General features: G+C 56.1%; 2 protein-coding genes across 2 annotated transcripts in view; both read left to right on the forward strand.

Annotated features, from left to right (window-relative positions):
• Window positions 1-5,383, forward strand: part of COL23A1 (collagen type XXIII alpha 1 chain) — a 322,060-nt gene extending 316,677 nt beyond the window's left edge. The window contains exons 26-29 of the mRNA XM_038551808.1: window positions 1,460-1,513; window positions 1,701-1,787; window positions 3,827-3,865; window positions 4,300-5,383. Coding sequence (XP_038407736.1) covers window positions 1,460-1,513; window positions 1,701-1,787; window positions 3,827-3,865; window positions 4,300-4,302 — 183 coding nt within the window. The 3' untranslated portion in view covers window positions 4,303-5,383. The remainder of the gene's footprint in view (window positions 1-1,459; window positions 1,514-1,700; window positions 1,788-3,826; window positions 3,866-4,299) is intronic.
• Window positions 5,384-9,467: 4,084 nt separating this feature from the next.
• Window positions 9,468-18,909, forward strand: part of PHYKPL (5-phosphohydroxy-L-lysine phospho-lyase) — a 34,990-nt gene continuing 25,548 nt past the window's right edge. Inside the window, exons 1-8 of the mRNA XM_038551809.1 lie at window positions 9,468-9,603; window positions 10,369-10,487; window positions 11,723-11,882; window positions 14,851-14,925; window positions 15,466-15,553; window positions 15,631-15,747; window positions 16,698-16,780; window positions 17,013-17,238. Of these exons, the coding sequence (XP_038407737.1) occupies window positions 9,545-9,603; window positions 10,369-10,487; window positions 11,723-11,882; window positions 14,851-14,925; window positions 15,466-15,553; window positions 15,631-15,747; window positions 16,698-16,780; window positions 17,013-17,238 (927 nt within the window). The 5' untranslated portion in view covers window positions 9,468-9,544. The remainder of the gene's footprint in view (window positions 9,604-10,368; window positions 10,488-11,722; window positions 11,883-14,850; window positions 14,926-15,465; window positions 15,554-15,630; window positions 15,748-16,697; window positions 16,781-17,012; window positions 17,239-18,909) is intronic.

Genomic DNA, 18,909 nt, shown 5'->3' on the forward strand with positions numbered 1-18,909 from the left:
CTCAAAGCCACGCCTACCTGCTCTGGCAAGCCTCTGGCTCCGCACCCACTCCACCTGGTCCAGCCAACATGGGGAATCTGCTCAGAAGCCTCCCTGGCCTCATACCTGGATAGAATAGCCTGTCTCCCTGGTTCCCCATGGCATCTGGTTCATCCTATGCCGTTGAGCATTGACCATTGTCTTCTATACCCTCTTGCCTGTCACATGAGACCACGAAGGAAGTGTCACATTTGTTCCTGTGGGGTTTTAATTTATGCATGTGACCGAGTGACAACCCACAGAGGTCAATGCCAGTAAAGGAAGAGTGCGTTACTTATGTTTCCTTAGAGAAGGGCTCACCTCGCTATGGAGGGTCACATGGGGAAGCACCACGTTTAGTCGGGGGGGAAAGAAAGGAGTGGAGGGCAGTGTTTATAGGGGTTTCCTTGCAAAAGGCAGGCAGGGCAGAGGAAACAGTTGAGGACTGGCTAGTAAAAAGGTGTGAAGAGTGCAGGCAGGCTCCAGGCTGGAGGGGTGGTGTCGCTCTCCTGGTACCTGGCCCGGGGATGACTTGGGGCAGGGGAAGCATCATCAGATGGTGTGTGGGAAGCAGATAAAGGGGGTGATTGGGAGATTGTTGGCTTACACATGAAATGTGCTCCCAGACCAGCCCTCTGCTACGCCCCCTAGCCAGCCTCTCCCTACCCAGCAAGTTCTTTAAGATGTCAAAACATCATAAGGAACAGAAAATAAATAGGGGGAGAAAGGAGACATATCAAATCTGTTTCTCTGTCCTTGGCATACAGCCCACAACCCAGTTCCTAGTGGATGCTTGGAAATGTTGCCTCCATGGGTAGATGGATAAATGGACAGGTGGATGGAGGGGTGGGTAGGTGTATAAGAGATTCAGCCAGAGGCAGACAACAGGTCACCATTTCTCAGTCTGACAAAATTGGTGGCGTAAACTTCCATGAATTTCCATGTCCCTAGCCATGCCCTGCTGCATCTGGCAGTGATGGGAGAGAAAACCCCTTGCCAGGGGCTCTACCTGAGGCCTTCTTTTTTTTTTCCCTAAGATTTTATTTATTTATTCATGAGAGACACAGAGAGAGAGGCAGAGACATAGGCAGAGGGAGAAGCAGGCTCCCCGTGGGGATCCCAAGGTGGGACTCAATCCCTGGACCCCGGGATCATGCCCTAAGCTAAAGGCAAATGCTCAACCACTGAGCCACCCAGGTGTCCCTCTGCCTGAGGGCTTCTGTCCAGAGACACCGATGGTGTTCTCCTCTGGAGGAAGCAGTGCTGGCATCTTGAATGCATGCTTTTCTCTAAATCAGCCAGGCACCCAGCACATGTGTCACCTAGGAGTTGGCGCTGGGCCAGTTTGTACCACTGATCTGCCTAGGGCAAGGCAGTGATGGATGGGAGGGTCATGGAGAGGGATAGCACACCTCAAACCTCACTGTATTCTTTTTGCCAGGGTTTCCCTGGACCCCGAGGAGAGAAAGGTGACCGGAGCGAACGTGGAGAGAAGGTGGGGGCAGGTGGAGAGAACGGGGGGTGGGAGTGGTGGCAAGATATGAGCCAAGGCAGGTGAAGGCTGGGGTGGGGATAGTAGGACAGGGGTGGCTGCTGGCTGGAGGCCCATCTCTTTGAGACTTGGAAGAGGGGTCCTGGGCCCTGCAGCCACAACCATCCCCCGCATTTCCCTCCTTGTGCAGGGGGAACGAGGCGTCCCGGGCCGGAAAGGCGTGAAGGGCCAGAAGGGTGAGCCAGGACCGCCAGGCCTGGACCAGCCATGTCCTGTGGTACGTGTCGGAGCAGAGTGGGAGCCCTGACCCAGGTCTTTGCTGCCCCAGGCCAAGGTCAGGCCAGCGTCTTCTCTGTCCTCGGGGAGACCACCATGGCTGTCACTGCCATCGTGTCACTCCTCTCACTCTGGTCCTGACTCCCCTCCGTCGGCATGGCTCCAGGAGACCCCCCAGCCCCTCCACAGATGGAGGCAGGGCCCAGGGCAGAGTGTTTGCCAGGGTCACTGCCCTTCTTTTCTCAGCTTCCTTGGCCCTCACAGGGATCAGGGCACTCTTACCTCTCTGGGTGTAGGCCCCAAGGAGGAGGCTTTTTTTTTAAAGATTTTATTTATTTATTCATGAGAGACACAGAAAGAGAGGCAGAGACACAGGCAGAGGGAGAAGCAGACGCCTTGCAGGGAGTCCGATGGAGGACTTCATCCCAGGACCCTGGGATCATGACCTGAGCCAGAGGCAGATGCTCAGCCACTGAGCCACCCAGGTGCTCCAAGGAGGAGGCTTTGGCTGGTATGGGTGGCCCTGACACACCCATGCGCCTCCTCTGTGTCCCCCAGAGTCCTTCCCTGTTCCCTATGCCTTCCTCCTTTCTTTCTCTCTCATATCAGCTTCTGATGGCGACGAGACCTTGGGCCTGAAGTAACCACGATTTAGTCCCCAACCACCCAGTACCGAGGGCAGAGAGGGTTCACACGTCAGACTCTCCCATGGAGCTCAGAAAAGACAGGCAAGACAAAGCAGGGAGTTTCCATGCTAAGAGTGAGCAGATAGCCACTCCCAGCCACCTTCCAAAGGGGCATCAGGGTGAGGAACCCCAGAGGCCTGGTCCTCTGACCATAAGTCACACTGGCCTCTGTTCTCCTCATCCATGAGTCTCCTCATCCGTGCAGTGGGGGTGTTCGTCCCTATCCCCAGAGGTCTTGAGGAGTGAATGAGAAAAAAACAAGAAGAGCAGAGAGGTAGGCATACACATGAGGTGCAGGGTTGCCAGGGGGATGCGGTGGCCCAGCCTCACAGCCCCGGCCCTGGGCCAAGACTTCTCTCCAAGTCATTCAGCCTTCATCTTTCAAACAGGAATATCCTAGCTGTGGAGGCAAGCGAGGGGCGCCGGGCTCCAGGGCCCTGGCCAGGGGCAGCGGGCCCTGCCCTGTGGTACGAGGTCTGGCCTGCTGTGTGCTGTGTTGTGCTGTGCTGGGCGGGACATCTGGGTGCTTGTGCCCCCTACTCTGAATCCCACCCCCTATCCTGCCTTCCTGTCCTGCCTGCCCCTCCTCCCCACTTCTCTTTGGGTCCCAGCCAGTGCCCTGGTGGATGCGCAGAGTTCCAGGGCCTGTGCTCCCATGGCTGCCTCCAGAGTGCAGTGTTTTCCCAAACTGGGGTTCTGCAGGGACTTTGGACTGATTGATGGGTCAGCCTGTCCCTCTCCAGCTCTGCTGCTGGGCCACCTGAAACCTGCCCCACCCCTTTGTGTCTGAGTGCTGAGCCAGCATTGGCATCGCTGGTGCCCCAGACAACCCCAGCCCCTCACACCCCGATCTGTACCCTGAGAGCCTCAGCCTACTCTGTCTGCCACTCAGATCCAAAAACGGGGACCAGGCCAGGCCAGACGGGCATCCTGCTCCCTGGACTGTCCTTCAGACACTCTTGAAGAAACTCCTGAGAGCTCTCAGGCCCCCAGTGTGAGGGGCCAGAGCCACTGTCATGGCTACCAGGAGGGAGGCCATGCAACCCCTCAGGGGGCCAGGGCTGGGGCCAGGGCCAGGCCCTGCTCCTGGCCAACACATTCAAGCACAAGTCCTGGTTCTGTCCCCTGCTGGAATGTCCCAACAAAGCCCCACAGGGGTGCACTCACTCAGAGTGAACACAGGCCCTCATGTCTCATCTCGTGACCCAACTACCTAGGTGAAGGAGCATTTGGGCCCTGCTTCAGGGGCCTCCTCCCACAGGGCAAGACACCCTACACCCAGGGCAAGACTATTTGGAGTGTAGGGAGCTGATCGGTCCCCCATCCCCATCGCTGAAACATTTCTCTTTTCCAGGGCCCTGATGGACTGCCAGTGCCTGGCTGCTGGCATAAGGTACCTCACAGGGGAGAGTCTCTAGGACAGATTGGGAGGAGGGGGCCAGCAAGGGGGGCTGTGGGGGCTGGTATCTGCAGCTCCCCACACAGGGACAGAATAGCCGGGTTTCCCATGATGATGTGACCCTAGTTTTGACTCTCCCATCATGTGGCCCAGGGCTTGGGGCTGTGGTCCTAGGTGGTGATGCACGGCCCACCCTGTTGGTTATTCTGGGCTTACTCGGCACCTGGCCCAGCTAGGGCAAAGCCACCCACGTACCCTGGGACTTCGTCCCAACTGCCCTACTGAGGGGGGTGGGGAAGCCATGAGCTGGGGATGAGAGATTTGAGGGCACACCTGTTCTAGAAAAATTGGGCAGGACAGGAAACCCAGACCAGGGCGAGGCCTCTGGGGCCTCCCTCCTCACCTTCCGCCTGTCTCTTCTCTTCCAGTGACCCCCGTACCCAGCCACAACCTGTACAGTTGCGTGTGGACGTTTTTAATTTTTGTAAAAAAAAAAACAAAAAACAAAAAACAGTAATATATTGATCTTTTTTTCACGGGATGCACCACCTGTGGCCTTCTAACATTCAAGAGTGTGCCTGGCCCAGTGCCAGAATGATCAGCATGTGAAGCTGGCCGGAAAGTAGACAGGCCAGTCCAGGGGAGCTGTGTACTTGGTTGAGGGGGCAGCCATGAGACTTGGCTTATCCCAGAAAGGAGACGAGGGTGAAAGTGTCTGGCTCAGGAGAGGCTGCAAAGATGCTGGGTTGGGCCTTCAGCCACCTGATTAGCAGAGAGACTGCCCCCTGAACCCTGGAGCCCTGGAGCCCACTCCATCCAGAAGGGTCCCAGCCTCTCTGGCCTGTGGACTCAGCCACAACCAGCTGCCCACCCCTTAGTGCCCGTCTGGGCCCTGGGTTCCCCAGGGCAGGATCAGATTCCTGCCCAGCACTTGCAGCCGGGTGCTGGGAGCTCTGGGGGGCACCCCCAGCAGGCCTAGCTCCCACCAAGTCCAGTAGGCTTCAGGAGCCCAGCCTGCCAAGAGAACATGTGTCCTCTGGCCTGGAGAAGAGGCCACGCACTGTGACCACTGCCTGTGGACCCAGCTGCAAAGAAGCCTCGTGATCCCTGAGTGTGGAGGACAGTGGGTCCCAGACTGGAGTGGCTGCCACTTCCCGCCTGTCTCGCATCACCCAAAAGAAGGTCATGACAGGACTTTGAGAGCCCAAGGAGACTGGCCTGCAGCTCAGAGTTTGGGTTGCACCGGCCTCAGCTCTCCCACCCAAGAGAACTCTGGTCAGCCTGCCTCAACTGCCCCTTCGGATGAGCTGTGCAGACCAAGAAAGCCTCGGGGCTGGTTCTGGGCTATAGCCTGAGCAGGGGGTCTGAGACCCAGCCACTGGTGCCCTGAGGAGAGAGGCTTCCCCACCCCTGGCAAGGGATCCCAGCTGCAACCTCCATCCAGTACAGCTGCTTGCCTCCCTTCTCTGTATAGACGGAAACTGCCGCGTGTAATAAACCACAATGTGTGTATGGGTGTGCTTCTCCTTGCACACTGCCGCTGAGCACCTCTGGGGGTGGGGGGAGGGACAAGGGGACGCTCCCCAGATCAGAGCCACCCCAGAAACCAGAGGAAGTTTGTTCAAGGTCAGGGCAGAGATAGGGTTTGGGGTTAGAAAGACAGACCCACAGCCTGGCTCTGCCATATGCCGGCTCAGCCCTGTGTCCTCTCACTCATGTCATGGAGTTCCCAGATGCTCCTCTGATCCAGTGACCAATGACTGCTGCATGACAGATCACCTCCAAGCTTACCTTAAACCAATAATATTTCTCTCTCAATGGGCTCAGCCGGGTAGTTGTCACTCAAGCTCTCCCATGCATGGTGGTTGATGCTGGCTGGCAGCGGGGACCTCAGAGGGCCAGGACCCCTCTCTATGTGTCCTGGGCTTCTGCAGAGCATGGGTCCCCATGGTGATTGTCCCAGATCACCAGTGGCAGGCTGGTGACCTTTTGTGGCCAAGCCTCAGAAATCATATGGTATCACTTCCTGCCGGGATCAGAGGTACACCCTAATTCAATGGGTAAGAATTAACACTGTTATTTTAAGGAGAAAATGTGGGAGAGTGGATCTTGTTGCAGCTGTCACTTAGAAAATTCAAACCTACCACCTCCTCTGTAAAATGGGACAGCAATGTTTACCCCTGGGATGGGTCAGACACCAGAAAGCACTCATGGTTCTAAATCTCCTCCCTTCTCCACACCAAGTAGGGGAGCAAGCAAGGGCCACAGTCTTGCAGTGTTTCAACTTCCCTCATCCCAGCTCATCCTTGTAACGACCCTGGGAGAGAAGCCCAGTGAATATGTCTATTTCACAGATGACAAAATCAAGCACATCCAGGATAGTGTAGACAAGAACAGGCCTGCAGGTCTCCTTACAAGGGCTGACATCTAAGGAGGCCACGGTTCGAGATGTCCCCCATGACCTGCCCCAGACCAAGCTACATGGCCTCCTCACTATGCAGAAGAGGCCTGGCCATGTACTGCTAGGGAGGAAGAAAGTGTGATGTCCCCGCCTCTGTCTCCCTAAGTGGAAATAAGTGGCAGGCCATACTACTTGTCGGCCAGTTGTGTGGCTCACCGGGGAGGCCAGTAGTATGGAAAGGGACAGAAGCACAATGGGGCTCTGGCAACTGATGGAGATCACTGGGCACCCAAGCATCCTTTGGAGCCCCAGCATAACTTCACCAATCGAATGTGCTCCACAGTCTGTAATCCGCTCCTCCCTCCAGCCAGGTGCCTCCCTGGATCCCATAACCAGTCCCATGAAGGACAGGACCTATATGATTGGTGTCCCTGTTTCCACTTTATAAATGATGGAGCAGTTAGTCACCTCCCCAAGGACACACAGCCAGGACAGGGTGACAGGCAGATGGGGCCCAGGTTCTTGGATAACCACCAGTTTATCCTTCCAAATTGTCTGGCGGGGCATGGAGTCTGCTAGACAGTGTCCTGATGATGGGGGATTGGTAGGGCTATGCTCCTGGGGGGGCAGAAGCCACATGTTCCCACGGCCCCAGACATCCCAGCTCATTGGTGGCCCACTGCTGCCCCCTTGTGGCCGCACACCGTGTATCATCAGGTCTGCACATTTCACAAGCTTCAAAGTTCAAGCTGATGGAGTCCTCCAAGAGCTTGGGTTGGGGACAAGAGACTAGAAGAGTGAATGATGTGCTTCAGGTCCCAGCTGAGACTCGGGGTTGTCCCCTGCCTCACAGCTGAGCCTTAAGGACTGAAGCTTTGCGTCTCTGCAAAGAGAGGTAGCTCTGCCTCCAACCACCCCCTTCCAAAGCGAGGGAAGCACAATTACTGAGCCCCAGTGTGTGCCATGGCAGCTACACTAGCACAAGGATTACTATCCCCTTCTCCAGACGAACGGAGGTGGAAGAGGAATGGGCTTACCCAGGCTTCCTCCTGATCCCCAGGATACTGCTAGGAACACATGGGGTATGTGCGGTTGTCACAATGATTGGGGGACACTCCTGGCACTCAGATCCGGTTTCAGCCACTGCCTCCCATCCTCTGCCCTCTTGGCCTCTGATGGTACCTCGAAGCTGATGCATGAGGTAACAGAGGAGTAGTGGGCATAGGGCCCAGAGGCAAGGAGTGGGCTTTTCTGAGCAGGAAGGTGAAGCTTCCTGGTGTTGTACTGACCCTGTGGGAGACACTCTCCATCCAGGAAATAGCCGAGTCTGCTCAGACCTCCAGCTGTACTACCTCCTGGACCTGGACACCCCAGGAATGGATGAGATATGAACTGCAACCTTCACCCCCTTACCCCAAGGCAGGAAGAGTCCCTGAGCCAACCTGACTTCTCTGAGCTGCCAAAGATGGGGCCCAAACAGGATTCTCAGGCTCCCTACCCACCCACCCCCAACCCCTTCTATTTTATTTATTTATTTATTTATTTATTTATTTATTTATTTATTTATTTATTTTTAGGTACAAATTATTTTTTATGTTTTTTCTGGGGGGGGAGGGAAATCAGGACAGTCCTTCTAAATCAGTTTGGGAAGACAAAGAAGTTCGGAAATGGATGGTGGTGATGGTTGCACGATGTGAATGTACTGAATCCCACTGAATTGTACACTTTAAAATGGTTTCAGGGCAGTCCCGGTGACTCAGCGGTTTAGCGTGGCCTTCGCCCAGGGCATGATTGTGGAGCCCCGGGATTGAGTCCTGCATGGGGCTCCCAGCATGGAGCCTCCTCCTCCTCCCTCTGCCTGTGTCTCTGCCCACCTCCCTCTTCTCTCTGTCTTATGAATAAATAAAATATTTTAAAAATAAAATAAAAATGGTTTCAGTGGTACGGTTATTTATATGATACCACAATTTTTTTTTTTAGATTTTATTTATTTATTCATGAAAGACACGGAGAGAGAGGCAGAGACACAGGCAGAGGGAGAAGCAGGCTCCCTGCAGGGAGTGCCCTGCAGCACTGGATCCCAGGACCCTGGATACAACCTGAGCCGAAGGCAGACCCTCAACCACTGAGCCACCCAGGTGCCCCCATACCACCACAATTAAAAAAAAAAAACAAATTCCAAATGTTCTTTAATAAATACGTTAAGCATTTTACAGCAATGGGGAAGAGATGAAGAAATCAGCGATGAGGGAGCGAAGCAGGGAGGAGGCTGAAACTCATGAAAGGTGGCAGAAGGGAACCTCCTCTTCCTCAGCCTGTTCAGGATGCAACCCAGGTCCCTTGTTCTGAGAGGCTTGCCAAGGCACAAAGTCCCAGGGCCTCACCCCAGTTGGGGTTAGCTCTCTGGTAGCCCAGCTGCCCAGCCCATGGGGGATGATTGCTTGCTTCTCATTCACTGGACTGACCATCAGACAGACCCTGACTGGAGTCCAGCCTGGGCTCCACACTTGCTCTGTGCCTGGGAGCAAAGCCTCCCTCCTTCCGGGCTGGGTCTCCCGGCCACGCACTGGAAGGCTCAGCAGGCCTCCCAACTCTCTTCCTGCCTCGACACTGCATGGGCTCTCTGAGAGTTCCGACGTCTCTGCTCCCCCTGCCTGGGTGCCAGCAGGAGGCGTGCTGCCCATGCCCGTGACCCCCCCCCGGTCAGTCCCGGCAGTGACACTGAGCCCTCCCGCTGCTGGTTCAGGAGACTGGGAAGTCGGAAGTCGCAGGTCGGCCCCAGGCACGCAGCCCCCTGCCGCGCACCGACCGTCTCCTCTCCCACCCTGAGGCCCCGGGCTAGGTGTCTGTCACCCATCCCCGGTTAACGCTCACGGGGCAGCCCATGCGATACAGCAGGAGGCGACTCGGAGCCTCAGCCCTGACCTCAGAAGGCTGCTGCGAGACGGAGCCGCAGCGGGCTCACCCCGGAGCCCTTCCTTCGCGGAGGGAAAGTGCAGCGTCGGGAGAGACGCAAGGGCGGGGCCGGGGCAGGGCTCGAGATGGGCCTGTGGGCGGGGCCTGGGCGGGGCCTGGGCGGGGCCTGGGCGGGGCCTGGGCGGGGGGCGGCGCTCGAGATGGGCCGGGGCGGGGCCGGGGCGGGGCCGGGCCGGGGGCGGGGCTCGAGATGGGCCGGGCCGGGGCGGGGCCGGGGCGGAGCGGAGCGGGGCCTGGCGGCCGAGCACGCGAGAGGCCTCTCGGCGCAGTCTCGGCGCGGCTACGCGCCCGGTGCCATGGCCGCCGATCGGCGCGGGAAGGTCGAGACGCTGGCCCTGAGGCGGCGGCTGCTAAGGTACCGAGACGGTAGCGAGGGGCGGTGCGCGCCCGCACGACGCGCGCACGTTGAGCGCGGAGCCCGCGGAGCCGGCGGAGCCCCGGGACCGCAGCCCCGGCCGCGCGGCCCCAGCTCCGCGCCGCCCCCGCCCCCGCCCCCGCGCGCCCTCGCCGGGCCGCCCCACTGCGCTCCCTGAAGGCCTCTGCCCCGGCTCCGGGCAGGACCTCCTCCGGGACCTGGGCCTGGCCGGAGGGTGACCCGGAAGGGGACTGAAGGTTCAGACGAAGGGTGGGCGTGGGGGGGCGTTTCTCGGGAAGCCTTAGAGGGACGGTCCACCCAGCACCGGGAGGGCGCGTGAGGCAGCCCCGGCGGGAGCTAGGGGCCGACCCCGGCGGGCTACGGAGACGCTCGGAGGCGCTCGGCCGGCCGGGACCCTCAGGACCGAGCGGCGGCCACCTGATGGGGCGCCCTCCCTCGCCGCCCTGAGGGGCCCCCACCTTCCCTTGGGGATCCAAGGGACTAAGGCGGGCACCTGCAGAAATGAGCAGGGCCATACAGCCTCCCAGTGACTTAGGCAGTTTCACTTGGAGCCGCTTCTGAGCCATCACTTTCCTCCTTCCCAGCCACCTGTACAGTGGGGGTCTAGAAGCAGGGAAGCACACTGCGCCCTTCAAGCTTTTGTGCCTTCCAGAAACTCGGGGGGAAGGGGACGGTGTCTGCGGCGGGTGCTCTTGTCCCGTCAGGTCTTCAGACGTGGCTGTCCCCTGCTTGCTGTCCCCACAGCAATTCTTGCAGACTCTTTTATCCTGAGGATCCTATTAAGATTGTCCGGGGCCAAGGACAGTATTTGTATGATGAACAGGGTGCAGAATACCTCGACTGTATCAACAACGTGGCTCATGGTTAGTATCATACCGCGGGCCGGTGGGGCAGGGGAGGGGGCTGAGGCTGTGAACCTGGTCCCGGGTGATCCCGAGATTGTAGAGACAGGTGGAGAGCTTGAGCTGAGCAGAGGAGCCCAGTCTTTCAGGTGTAGCTACTGTAGAGTTTCCGCGCGGCTGCTGTGCTAAACCAGACAAACCTAGGTCTGAAGTCCAGTTCCTCTTGGGACTGGGGGCCAGCTCAGAGAGCGTCATTCCACCTGGCCGTGACCAGCCACACAGCAGAGCCCTGGCCAGGTGCTGGGGGTCATGGCAGGGCTTCAGCCCCAGCGACCTTCTCAGGTGCTAAGCAAGGAAACTGAAGTAGGAATTCAGCTGTCCAGGTGGGGCTGCCAGAGCTGATGGAGCCAAAGGGAGCCTGTAACCCAGCAGACATATTAGGAGTTAATGAAGTAGAGGGTAAAAGCAGGGTCTCTAGGGGCACCTGGATGGCTTAGTCGGTTAAGCATCCTCCTTCAGCTCTGGTCATGATCTCAGGGTCCTGGGATCAAGCCCCTGCTCAGCCGGGAGCCTGCTTGTCCCTCTCCCCCTGCCCCTACCCACCCCCACACACACTTGTTCTCTCAATCTCTCTCTCTCTCAAGTAAATAATTAAAATCTTCAAAACAAAAAATGCAGGGCCTCTAGTCCAGACTACCTGAGTTCATGTCCCTGCCTTCCACTTAACTCTGTGCTCCTGGGCAAGCTACTTAATTCTCTGTGCTTCAGTTTGCTGATCTGCAAAATAAACGTAATATTTACCTCAAGGTGTTTTGGAGAAATAAGTGAGTTAATTTGGATAATTTGCTTTGAGTGTGCCTGGCACGTGGTGAGCCCTCAGCACATGTTCACTGTTGTAACCCCTGGCTGTTGGCAATCAGCATTGCCTCCAGCCCCCCTGACTAGCAAAGAGGTCGGGCCTGCCCGCAGACGCGCCCCACATACTGTCTGTCGAACAGGCCTCAAGAAGCTCCCTTAAAGACCTGGATTTGCTAGATAGGGATTTTGTCAATGACGTTTTTCTTCTGCCAGAATCTCAGGGACGCCTTTCCGGAACCAGCATCTCTGTCACACACACCTGTCTTCAGACTCCCCTCTCTCCTCCCCACCCCTCCCCCACAACTGCTCTGCTAGGTTTATGGATGGGGCCAGGCTGGGGAGGCCCAGTGGGACTGGCTGAGCAGAGCCACCATGTAATGGAGGTGGCCCTCTTCCAGTTGGCCACTGCCACCCTCTCGTGGTCCAGGCGGCACACGAACAGAACCAGGTGCTCAACACCAACAGCCGATACCTGCACGACAACATCGTGGATTATGCACAGAGGCTCTCAGAGACCCTGCCGGAGAAGCTGTCTGTGTTTTATTTCCTGAATTCTGGGTAAGTGGACTTTGGCCAGCCCCCAGCAAGAGGGTGAGATGCTGAAGACTGACAGAACTGCTCACATGGGCGAAACCTAGTGCAGCTGACCCAATGTGCCCTGGGGGAGAGGCAGCCTTGGCCTGGCTGGCCGGGTGCCCGCATCCCCAGCTGTAGACCCTGGCGCTGACTCTGTTGGGTCCAGTTTTCTGGTCTCTTACTAAGGCATGCCATTACCTCCGTTCCGTGACTGCCAGTTCCGTGATTGTCCTTGGGACTTACCTAGGTGATCTGTTCCCTTGTTTCTGCCCTATGAATATCCATCGCAGCTCGGGGGTTACAGCCGAAATCCCTGCCCCAAGGTTGCTCAGTGAGGAATGAAAACCTTGAGTGGTCCTTCACAGAAATGCAGAATTACTAAGAGGGGCCATTGTCTGGAGGAGAAATAAGGGACCTGATGAGGCAGAGATGCAGTGAGGGGCTCCAGGCTTGCTCGGAGAGGGTCAGAGAAGGCTGCCCTGAAGGAACACTATGGGGCAAAGAGCTGATGAGCAGGAAGGAAGCTGCCCACATTGGAAGTGGAAGTGTTCTTGTCAGGGTTCCTCAGCACCCAGAATAGCCAGTGCAAAGCCCTGCAGCATGGCACCCGGCACACTTGAGGACCCAAAGGGGGAGGGGCGGGTATGAGCCAACACATTCCAAGTGAGAAATTTGTTTTTATCCTAAGGGTGTTGGGAAGCCATCTGAGGGTTTTAACCAGGCAAGTGAGGGCTTCCTCAGGGCTGAGGAAGAGCAAGAATGGACATTGATAGGCACCAGCTCAGCGGCCTGGTTGACAGGTGATGGTAGCTCACACTAGGAGTGGCAGTGGGAACAGAAATGGCAGATGATGATGTGTGCATAGAACCAACCTAGCCCACCTGGGAGAGCACGTTCCTACAAATCCTGTGCCCTGGCATGTGGAATCTAGTGATGAGCGTTACCATCATCATTGTCATTCTCACACACCAGTCCCCAGTAATTTCTAGGAAGTGGAATTTCCCATCTTCGTTTTGCCAATAAGGAAACAGTCGTTCAAAGAAAGGATCCAGCTTGGCCCAGGGTCATCCACATGGGAGAAGGCAAAGCCAGCACCAGTACGTCTCTGGGAAGAGCTGAGAGCTAGGTCCAGGAGTCAGAGCTCCCTGGGCAGTGGGGACAGTGATATTTGCTAGTTTACTCCACCACATTCACTCTGGATTCCAGTGACTTCCACATTGCCAAACCAGTGGCCTCTTTGCTGTCTTTGTCTTGTTCTGTCTCACAGCAGTGTCGCTAGTGTTGCCACTTTCTGGAAATGCTCTCTGGTCTTGCTCCAGATTTCTGCAGCTGTCTTTCTGAGCCTTCTCCCTCTGTGATCTCATCCGTTCCCATGGGCTTAGATATCGTCCATGTGCTGGTGATTCCCAAATTTGTGTCTCAAGCCCAGGCGCTGCCCACGTGTGCCAGGTGCAAGGTTCCAACAGCCTACTTCTGGACCATCTCCAACTTGATGTGTCCAAAAGGAGTTGGTTGTCTTCTGCCAACACCTGGTGTGGGACCAGGGCACAGGCTCTCCTGGCCATTCCCAGGATGCCATTCCCAGGATGATATCCCCCGTCAAGGCCACCTCCACCCTGTCTTCCCTCATAAACGGCAGTATCATCTGCATCTCTGCTCCAGGCAGGAACCGCACACCCTCCCAGGCTCGCATCATGTCCCCATCGTCTGTCACCAGGTTTGTCTTCTACCTCTGTCTTCTACCATCTTTCTGCTCTCCATGGTGTCCTCCTAGCTCTCCTCCCCACCCCTTCTATTCCATTAGGCCCACACAGCCAGAGGCCTCCTCCCCAAGTAGGAGCTGAATCATGTCCCTTCTCAGATTAAAACTCTTCAGAGGTGCCTGGCACAGGCTCAGTCGGCAGAGTTTTTGACTCTTGATCTTGGGGTTGTGAGTTCAAGCTTCACACAGAGTGAGTTCAAGGCCCCCGTATTATTTTAAAAAATAAAATCTTTTAAAAAAACAAAACAACTCTTCAGTAGCTTGGCACGGCACAGTGAAGAAAATCCGGCACCTTCCAAGGCCCTGTATGCAAGGCCCCGGAGTGTCTCTCCTGAACTGGGTTACTTACACTGCCTAGAACCTTTCCCCTGGGGACCCCGTTCAGGTGGCATCTCCTCCCCGAGTTTTTCCCTGACCCCTGTCAGGTTGGGCTACCATGACAACACCACAGACTGGGAGACTTACGTGATATAAATGTATTTCTCCTGCTCCTGGAGGCCAACATCCAAGAAGAGGGGCTCAGCAGCTTTGGCTTCTTTTAGGCTGTCTCCCTGGTATATGATTGGCCACCTTCCTGCTGAGTCTTCACTGGGCGTTCTCTATCTCCACGCCTCTTGTGTCTCCGTGTGTCCACATTTCCTCTTAGGAGGACTCAGGTCAGATTGGATTAGGGCCTGCTCTGCCCACCTCATTTTAATTGAATCACCTCTTTAAAAGCCCTATTTCCAAATACAGTCACATTTGTAGCTGCTAGGGGTTAGGGCTTCAGCATAGGAATTTGGGGGCACACAATTCAGCCCATCAGACCTCTTTATCTGAAGGAAGCGTCTGCGTGATTCTCTTGGGACACTTCTCAAAATGATCATTCTTTCATTTTTTTTTCATTTTTGTTTTGTTTCGGCTTGACTTGGCCTCCCTGACACATATTAGAATGTAAGTTCCAGGAGGGCCAGGACCTTTCATTTACTACTCCTCCCCCTACCACCACCCAACTCTTAGCACATAAAAGGCATCTGATAAAATTTTCACTGAATGAATGAGCTCAAACGACTCACAAGTGGTATCCTGAGGATCTTCCTGCTGCTGAAAGGGCTCCTCATTTCCTCCTGGTTTCTCGGTAGGAAGCATATATCCATAAGGAAAGCCCTTGGACAGCTGTCTGAGCAATGCCATCCTTTTCTGTCACAGGTCAGAAGCCAATGACCTGGCCCTGAGGCTGGCCCGCCAATACACAGGACACTGGGACGTGGTGGTATTAGACCAGTAAGTGCCCTTTCAGGAGCCTGGGTCTACCACTTACTGGGGATCAGTAAGGCTCAAGCTTTGAGTGCCTTGGGCAGGAGGATGAGGGGCCTGGGCTACTAGAGGGAAGCATAAGGACCAGGCCACAGAGACACCCCTACATACACCAGGGGGCACTTCCCCCAGGCCTCTTCTGGGAATAAGGGATGCTTTGTAATGTCACGAGAATTGGCCCCATGCTTTAGGTATTGAGTATCTGCTATGCATGAGGCCCAGGGCTAGAGCATTATCCCCTTCAAGATTCATGACAGTTCTGCAAAAGAAACCTCCCCCTGCGCCAACTTCACAGAGGAGAGCACTGAATCCAGAGAGGTTAAATGATAAGTCACCAATACCTAGCTAGTAAATGGCCTTTCAGGAAGTCTTGCTGGTTCCCAGCCCCAGAACTTGGGGACTGGGTTGGGTCGGTCTTCCTGTGGCTCCTGATATGAGGAGACAGTCATTGGGGCTGGGCCATGGAGTCCGTGCCACCCAGGCCTGAGCCCTCCCTTCTCCCCTCAGTGCTTATCACGGTCACCTGAGCTCGCTGATCGACATCAGTCCCTACAAGTTCCGAGACCTGGATGGCCAGAAGGAATGGGTCCATGTGGTATGCACTGCCAAATTGGGCAATAGGTCGGTGCCCTCCCCCTGGCCTGAATGACACGGTGCTGTCACTCCCCACAGGCACCTCTCCCAGACACCTACCGGGGTCTATACCAGGAGGACCACCCCGATCCTGCTGGGGCCTACGCCAACGAGGTGAAGCGCGTGGTGAGCAGCGTGCAGGAGAAGGGCAGGAAGGTAACCACATCTGCAGGGTCCCATGAAATGGAACAGCAAGTGTCATTTCCTTCCCTACCAGCACAGTGCTCGACACTGGGGACCCTGAGAGACCCTGGAACTAGGGCCCACCTTTGAGGAATCTAGTAGGAGGTTTGGGTGCTCAGCAGGGAGTTTAGATAAAGACGTGTCCTAGGTGCTACCAGAGTCTAGGGATGCGGGCTGGACTGGTGTGGATGTGAAGGAGGGTCCTCAGAGGAAGTGCTGCCTGATTTCAGTGAGGAGGAGCTAGCACTCACAGTGGGCAGGGGAGGGGCAGGTAGGAGAGGAAAGGCATCCTAAACAGAGGGGCGGCCTGAAAAGGTAGAACCCCATCAATGTGGGGTGGCCTGGCCGAGCTGGCAGGAGATGAGCCTGGAGAGGCAGGTGGGACCCCCCCACCCCAGTGCCATAGGACCACAAGGTCTGTGCTGGGCAGCTGAAGGCCACCGGGAACCTTTGAAGGGAGAGTAACAAGAGGGGATGCAGGAGGCCAAGGCAGAAAGCCCCACATGTGCCAGGAGGTAGGCGTGTCTGGGTGGAGGGCAGGAGACACAGACACAGGAGGTACCGAGATACAGACGCAGACAATGAGGAGGCAGAGGCTGTGCTGACTCATGGATCATGGATGGAAGCCGCGTTTCTCTCCATGGGGGGGACAGGAGTCACCAGGCAGGGACAGGGAAGCCCATGGGGGAGGAATCCGTGGGTTTCATCTGGGACATGCTAAATACAAGGGGCCCGGAGAGTCCCACATGGTAAGAGTTGGTTTGCTTCTCGAGAGAAAACCCAATCACAGGCCAGATGTGATCCGGAGCTCAAGGTGACCACATGGCAACGCTGGCGACTCCTCTCGCCAAGGAGCCAGCGCTGAGCCAGCATACCACCCCATGTCTCCACGGGGTGGCCCCAGCATCCTGTCTCATCCACAGATTGCAGCATTCTTCGTGGAGTCTCTGCCCAGTGTCGCGGGGCAGATCATCCCCCCTGCCGGCTTCTTCCAGGAAGTGGCAGAGTGAGTAGCCCTGAGGGGGGCGCTATAATGGGGCTTCCCGACATTTGTTCCTAATTCCAGCCTCAGCTTGGCCTCTTGACCAGAAAGAAATGGTGGCCCTGAGAAAGCCAGACGCCTGCCTGATGCCCCCACCTTGTTGCTGGCAGAGCCAGGGTTCAGAGTCCAGGACCCCCCAGCTCTGGTCCCATCCCTCTTGCCACAGACCCCATCAGCTGTGTGTCCTCTGCTACAGGCACATCCACGGGGCCGGAGGGGTCTTTGTCGCAGACGAGATTCAAGTGGGCTTTGGCCGAGTAGGCAAGCACTTCTGGGCCTTCCAGCTGCAGGGAGAAGACTTTGTCCCCGACATTGTCACCATGGGCAAGTCCATTGGCAATGGCCACCCTGTAGCCTGCGTGGCCACAACCCAAGCTGTGGCAAGGGCCTTCGAAGCCACTGGCGTTGAGTACTTCAACACGGTGAGTGCAGGCTCTGGGACAAGGGGGCACTGTGGATTCTGCTGGGCCTCAGCCTGCTTGTCCTTAGCGGGCAGAGGCCACAGCCCTTCCCCTATACCCAGCACAGACTTCTAAGATGCTGCCCTCGGGGGGTTCCCACAGATCAGAGGAAAAAACACACAACCTTTAAAAAGTAGCATTGATCCAAAAACTGTCACAAGAGAGCATGCCTTGTCTCGTCTGCAGGAAGAATACAAGGGGCCCTCCCTTCCCCAGATGCTACTGCTGTGTGCCAGGCTCTGCTCCTGGGCCGATGCAGATGTGTCAAGAGTTCCATCTGTATGGGTGCCTACTGTCTGGGAGCACAGTTGACATTCCAGTAGGAGCTTCAAGGAGGACGTGGCTCCCCGTCCTTGGGCTACAGGCTGGAGAGCTTTGCCTAAGTGAAGTGGGTCCTTGTGTCACACTGAGAGAACACGCAGTGGATATGGGGAGCGTGGTGGTCACCGGGGGCTTCCTCAGAGCTGAGGAGGCCAGACCGATCCTGCAGGCAGTGACGAGCCATGGAACAGTTTTCACTGGGGACAGATGAGATGTAAAATAAACATTAGATCTCTGGCAATCAGTGTGGAGAAAGAGCTGGAGGTGGGGAGACCCATCCAGGCAAGGGAGGAGGCCTAAATATGGGTGTGGGCCAGAGGGAAGGAATAGGAAGGGACAGTGTTGACGAAGGGAAGAAGAACCCAAGAAAGCCAGTTTGAGTTGGAGGCTGAAACAGGTCAAGATTGGGCAGGATGGTGGAGAGGAGGCAGAGAAGGTCGTTAAGGGCAAGGGCCAAGGACTCGGCACATCGTCACTAGATGCCCAGGGGACACCCAGACAGATGCCCTGGACAAGCTCCCCGTTGAGGGGAAGACAGACCCACAGACATCTGAGCCAAGAGAATGATGGAAGTGATGTGACCTCGGCCCTCGGAGAGCACAGGGACAGCATAGGGGACGCAGAGAGGGGCAGAGAAGAGGTGTGGGACAGACATTGGAGACATCATGTGGGAGGAAGAGCGGGAGGCAGTAGCCCTGGGGGCAGGAAGGAATGTGTCCTGTGGGTTGAAAGACAGACTACCCCATGGAGCACTATCTGGGGTTTTATCCTAACCTGAAGTGCTTGTAGTTAGATTATATAAACTGATTCTTTAAAGACTCATCCTCTGTCCCTCCACCATCGTCTCTTAACCAGATAACTGGTTACCTTTTTTTTTTTTTTTTAAGATTTTATTTATTTATTTGAGAGAGAGAGAACGCGAGATCACAAGGAGCGGGGAGGGGCATAGAGCAAAGCAGGCTCCCTGCTCAGCGTGGGACTCGATACCAGGACTCTGGGATCATGACCTGAGCCAAAGGCAGACGCTCAACTGACTGAGCCACCCAGGCACCCTAACCTGATTACATTACTCTGATTAATGTTGTAAGCATCAAGAAGCCATCATTCCAAATGGAAGTTAGGACCTGGACAGTGACCTGCATCTATCCATGTGGCTGTCCCCTGGTGCTGTTTCCTTGCCCCCACCCCTACCCTGGTAACCAGCACCAGGTTCATTGTTCATTCTGGTTGTTTTTAGCCTTAAAAAGAGTGTATCATGCTGTGCATTCTTTTAGGAGATTGGTCTTTTCCACCTAACATTATATCACCAGG

This window comes from Canis lupus, chromosome 11 (genome assembly GCF_011100685.1).
Source record: "Canis lupus familiaris isolate Mischka breed German Shepherd chromosome 11, alternate assembly UU_Cfam_GSD_1.0, whole genome shotgun sequence".
In the NCBI taxonomy this organism is placed as follows: domain Eukaryota; kingdom Metazoa; phylum Chordata; class Mammalia; order Carnivora; family Canidae; genus Canis; species Canis lupus.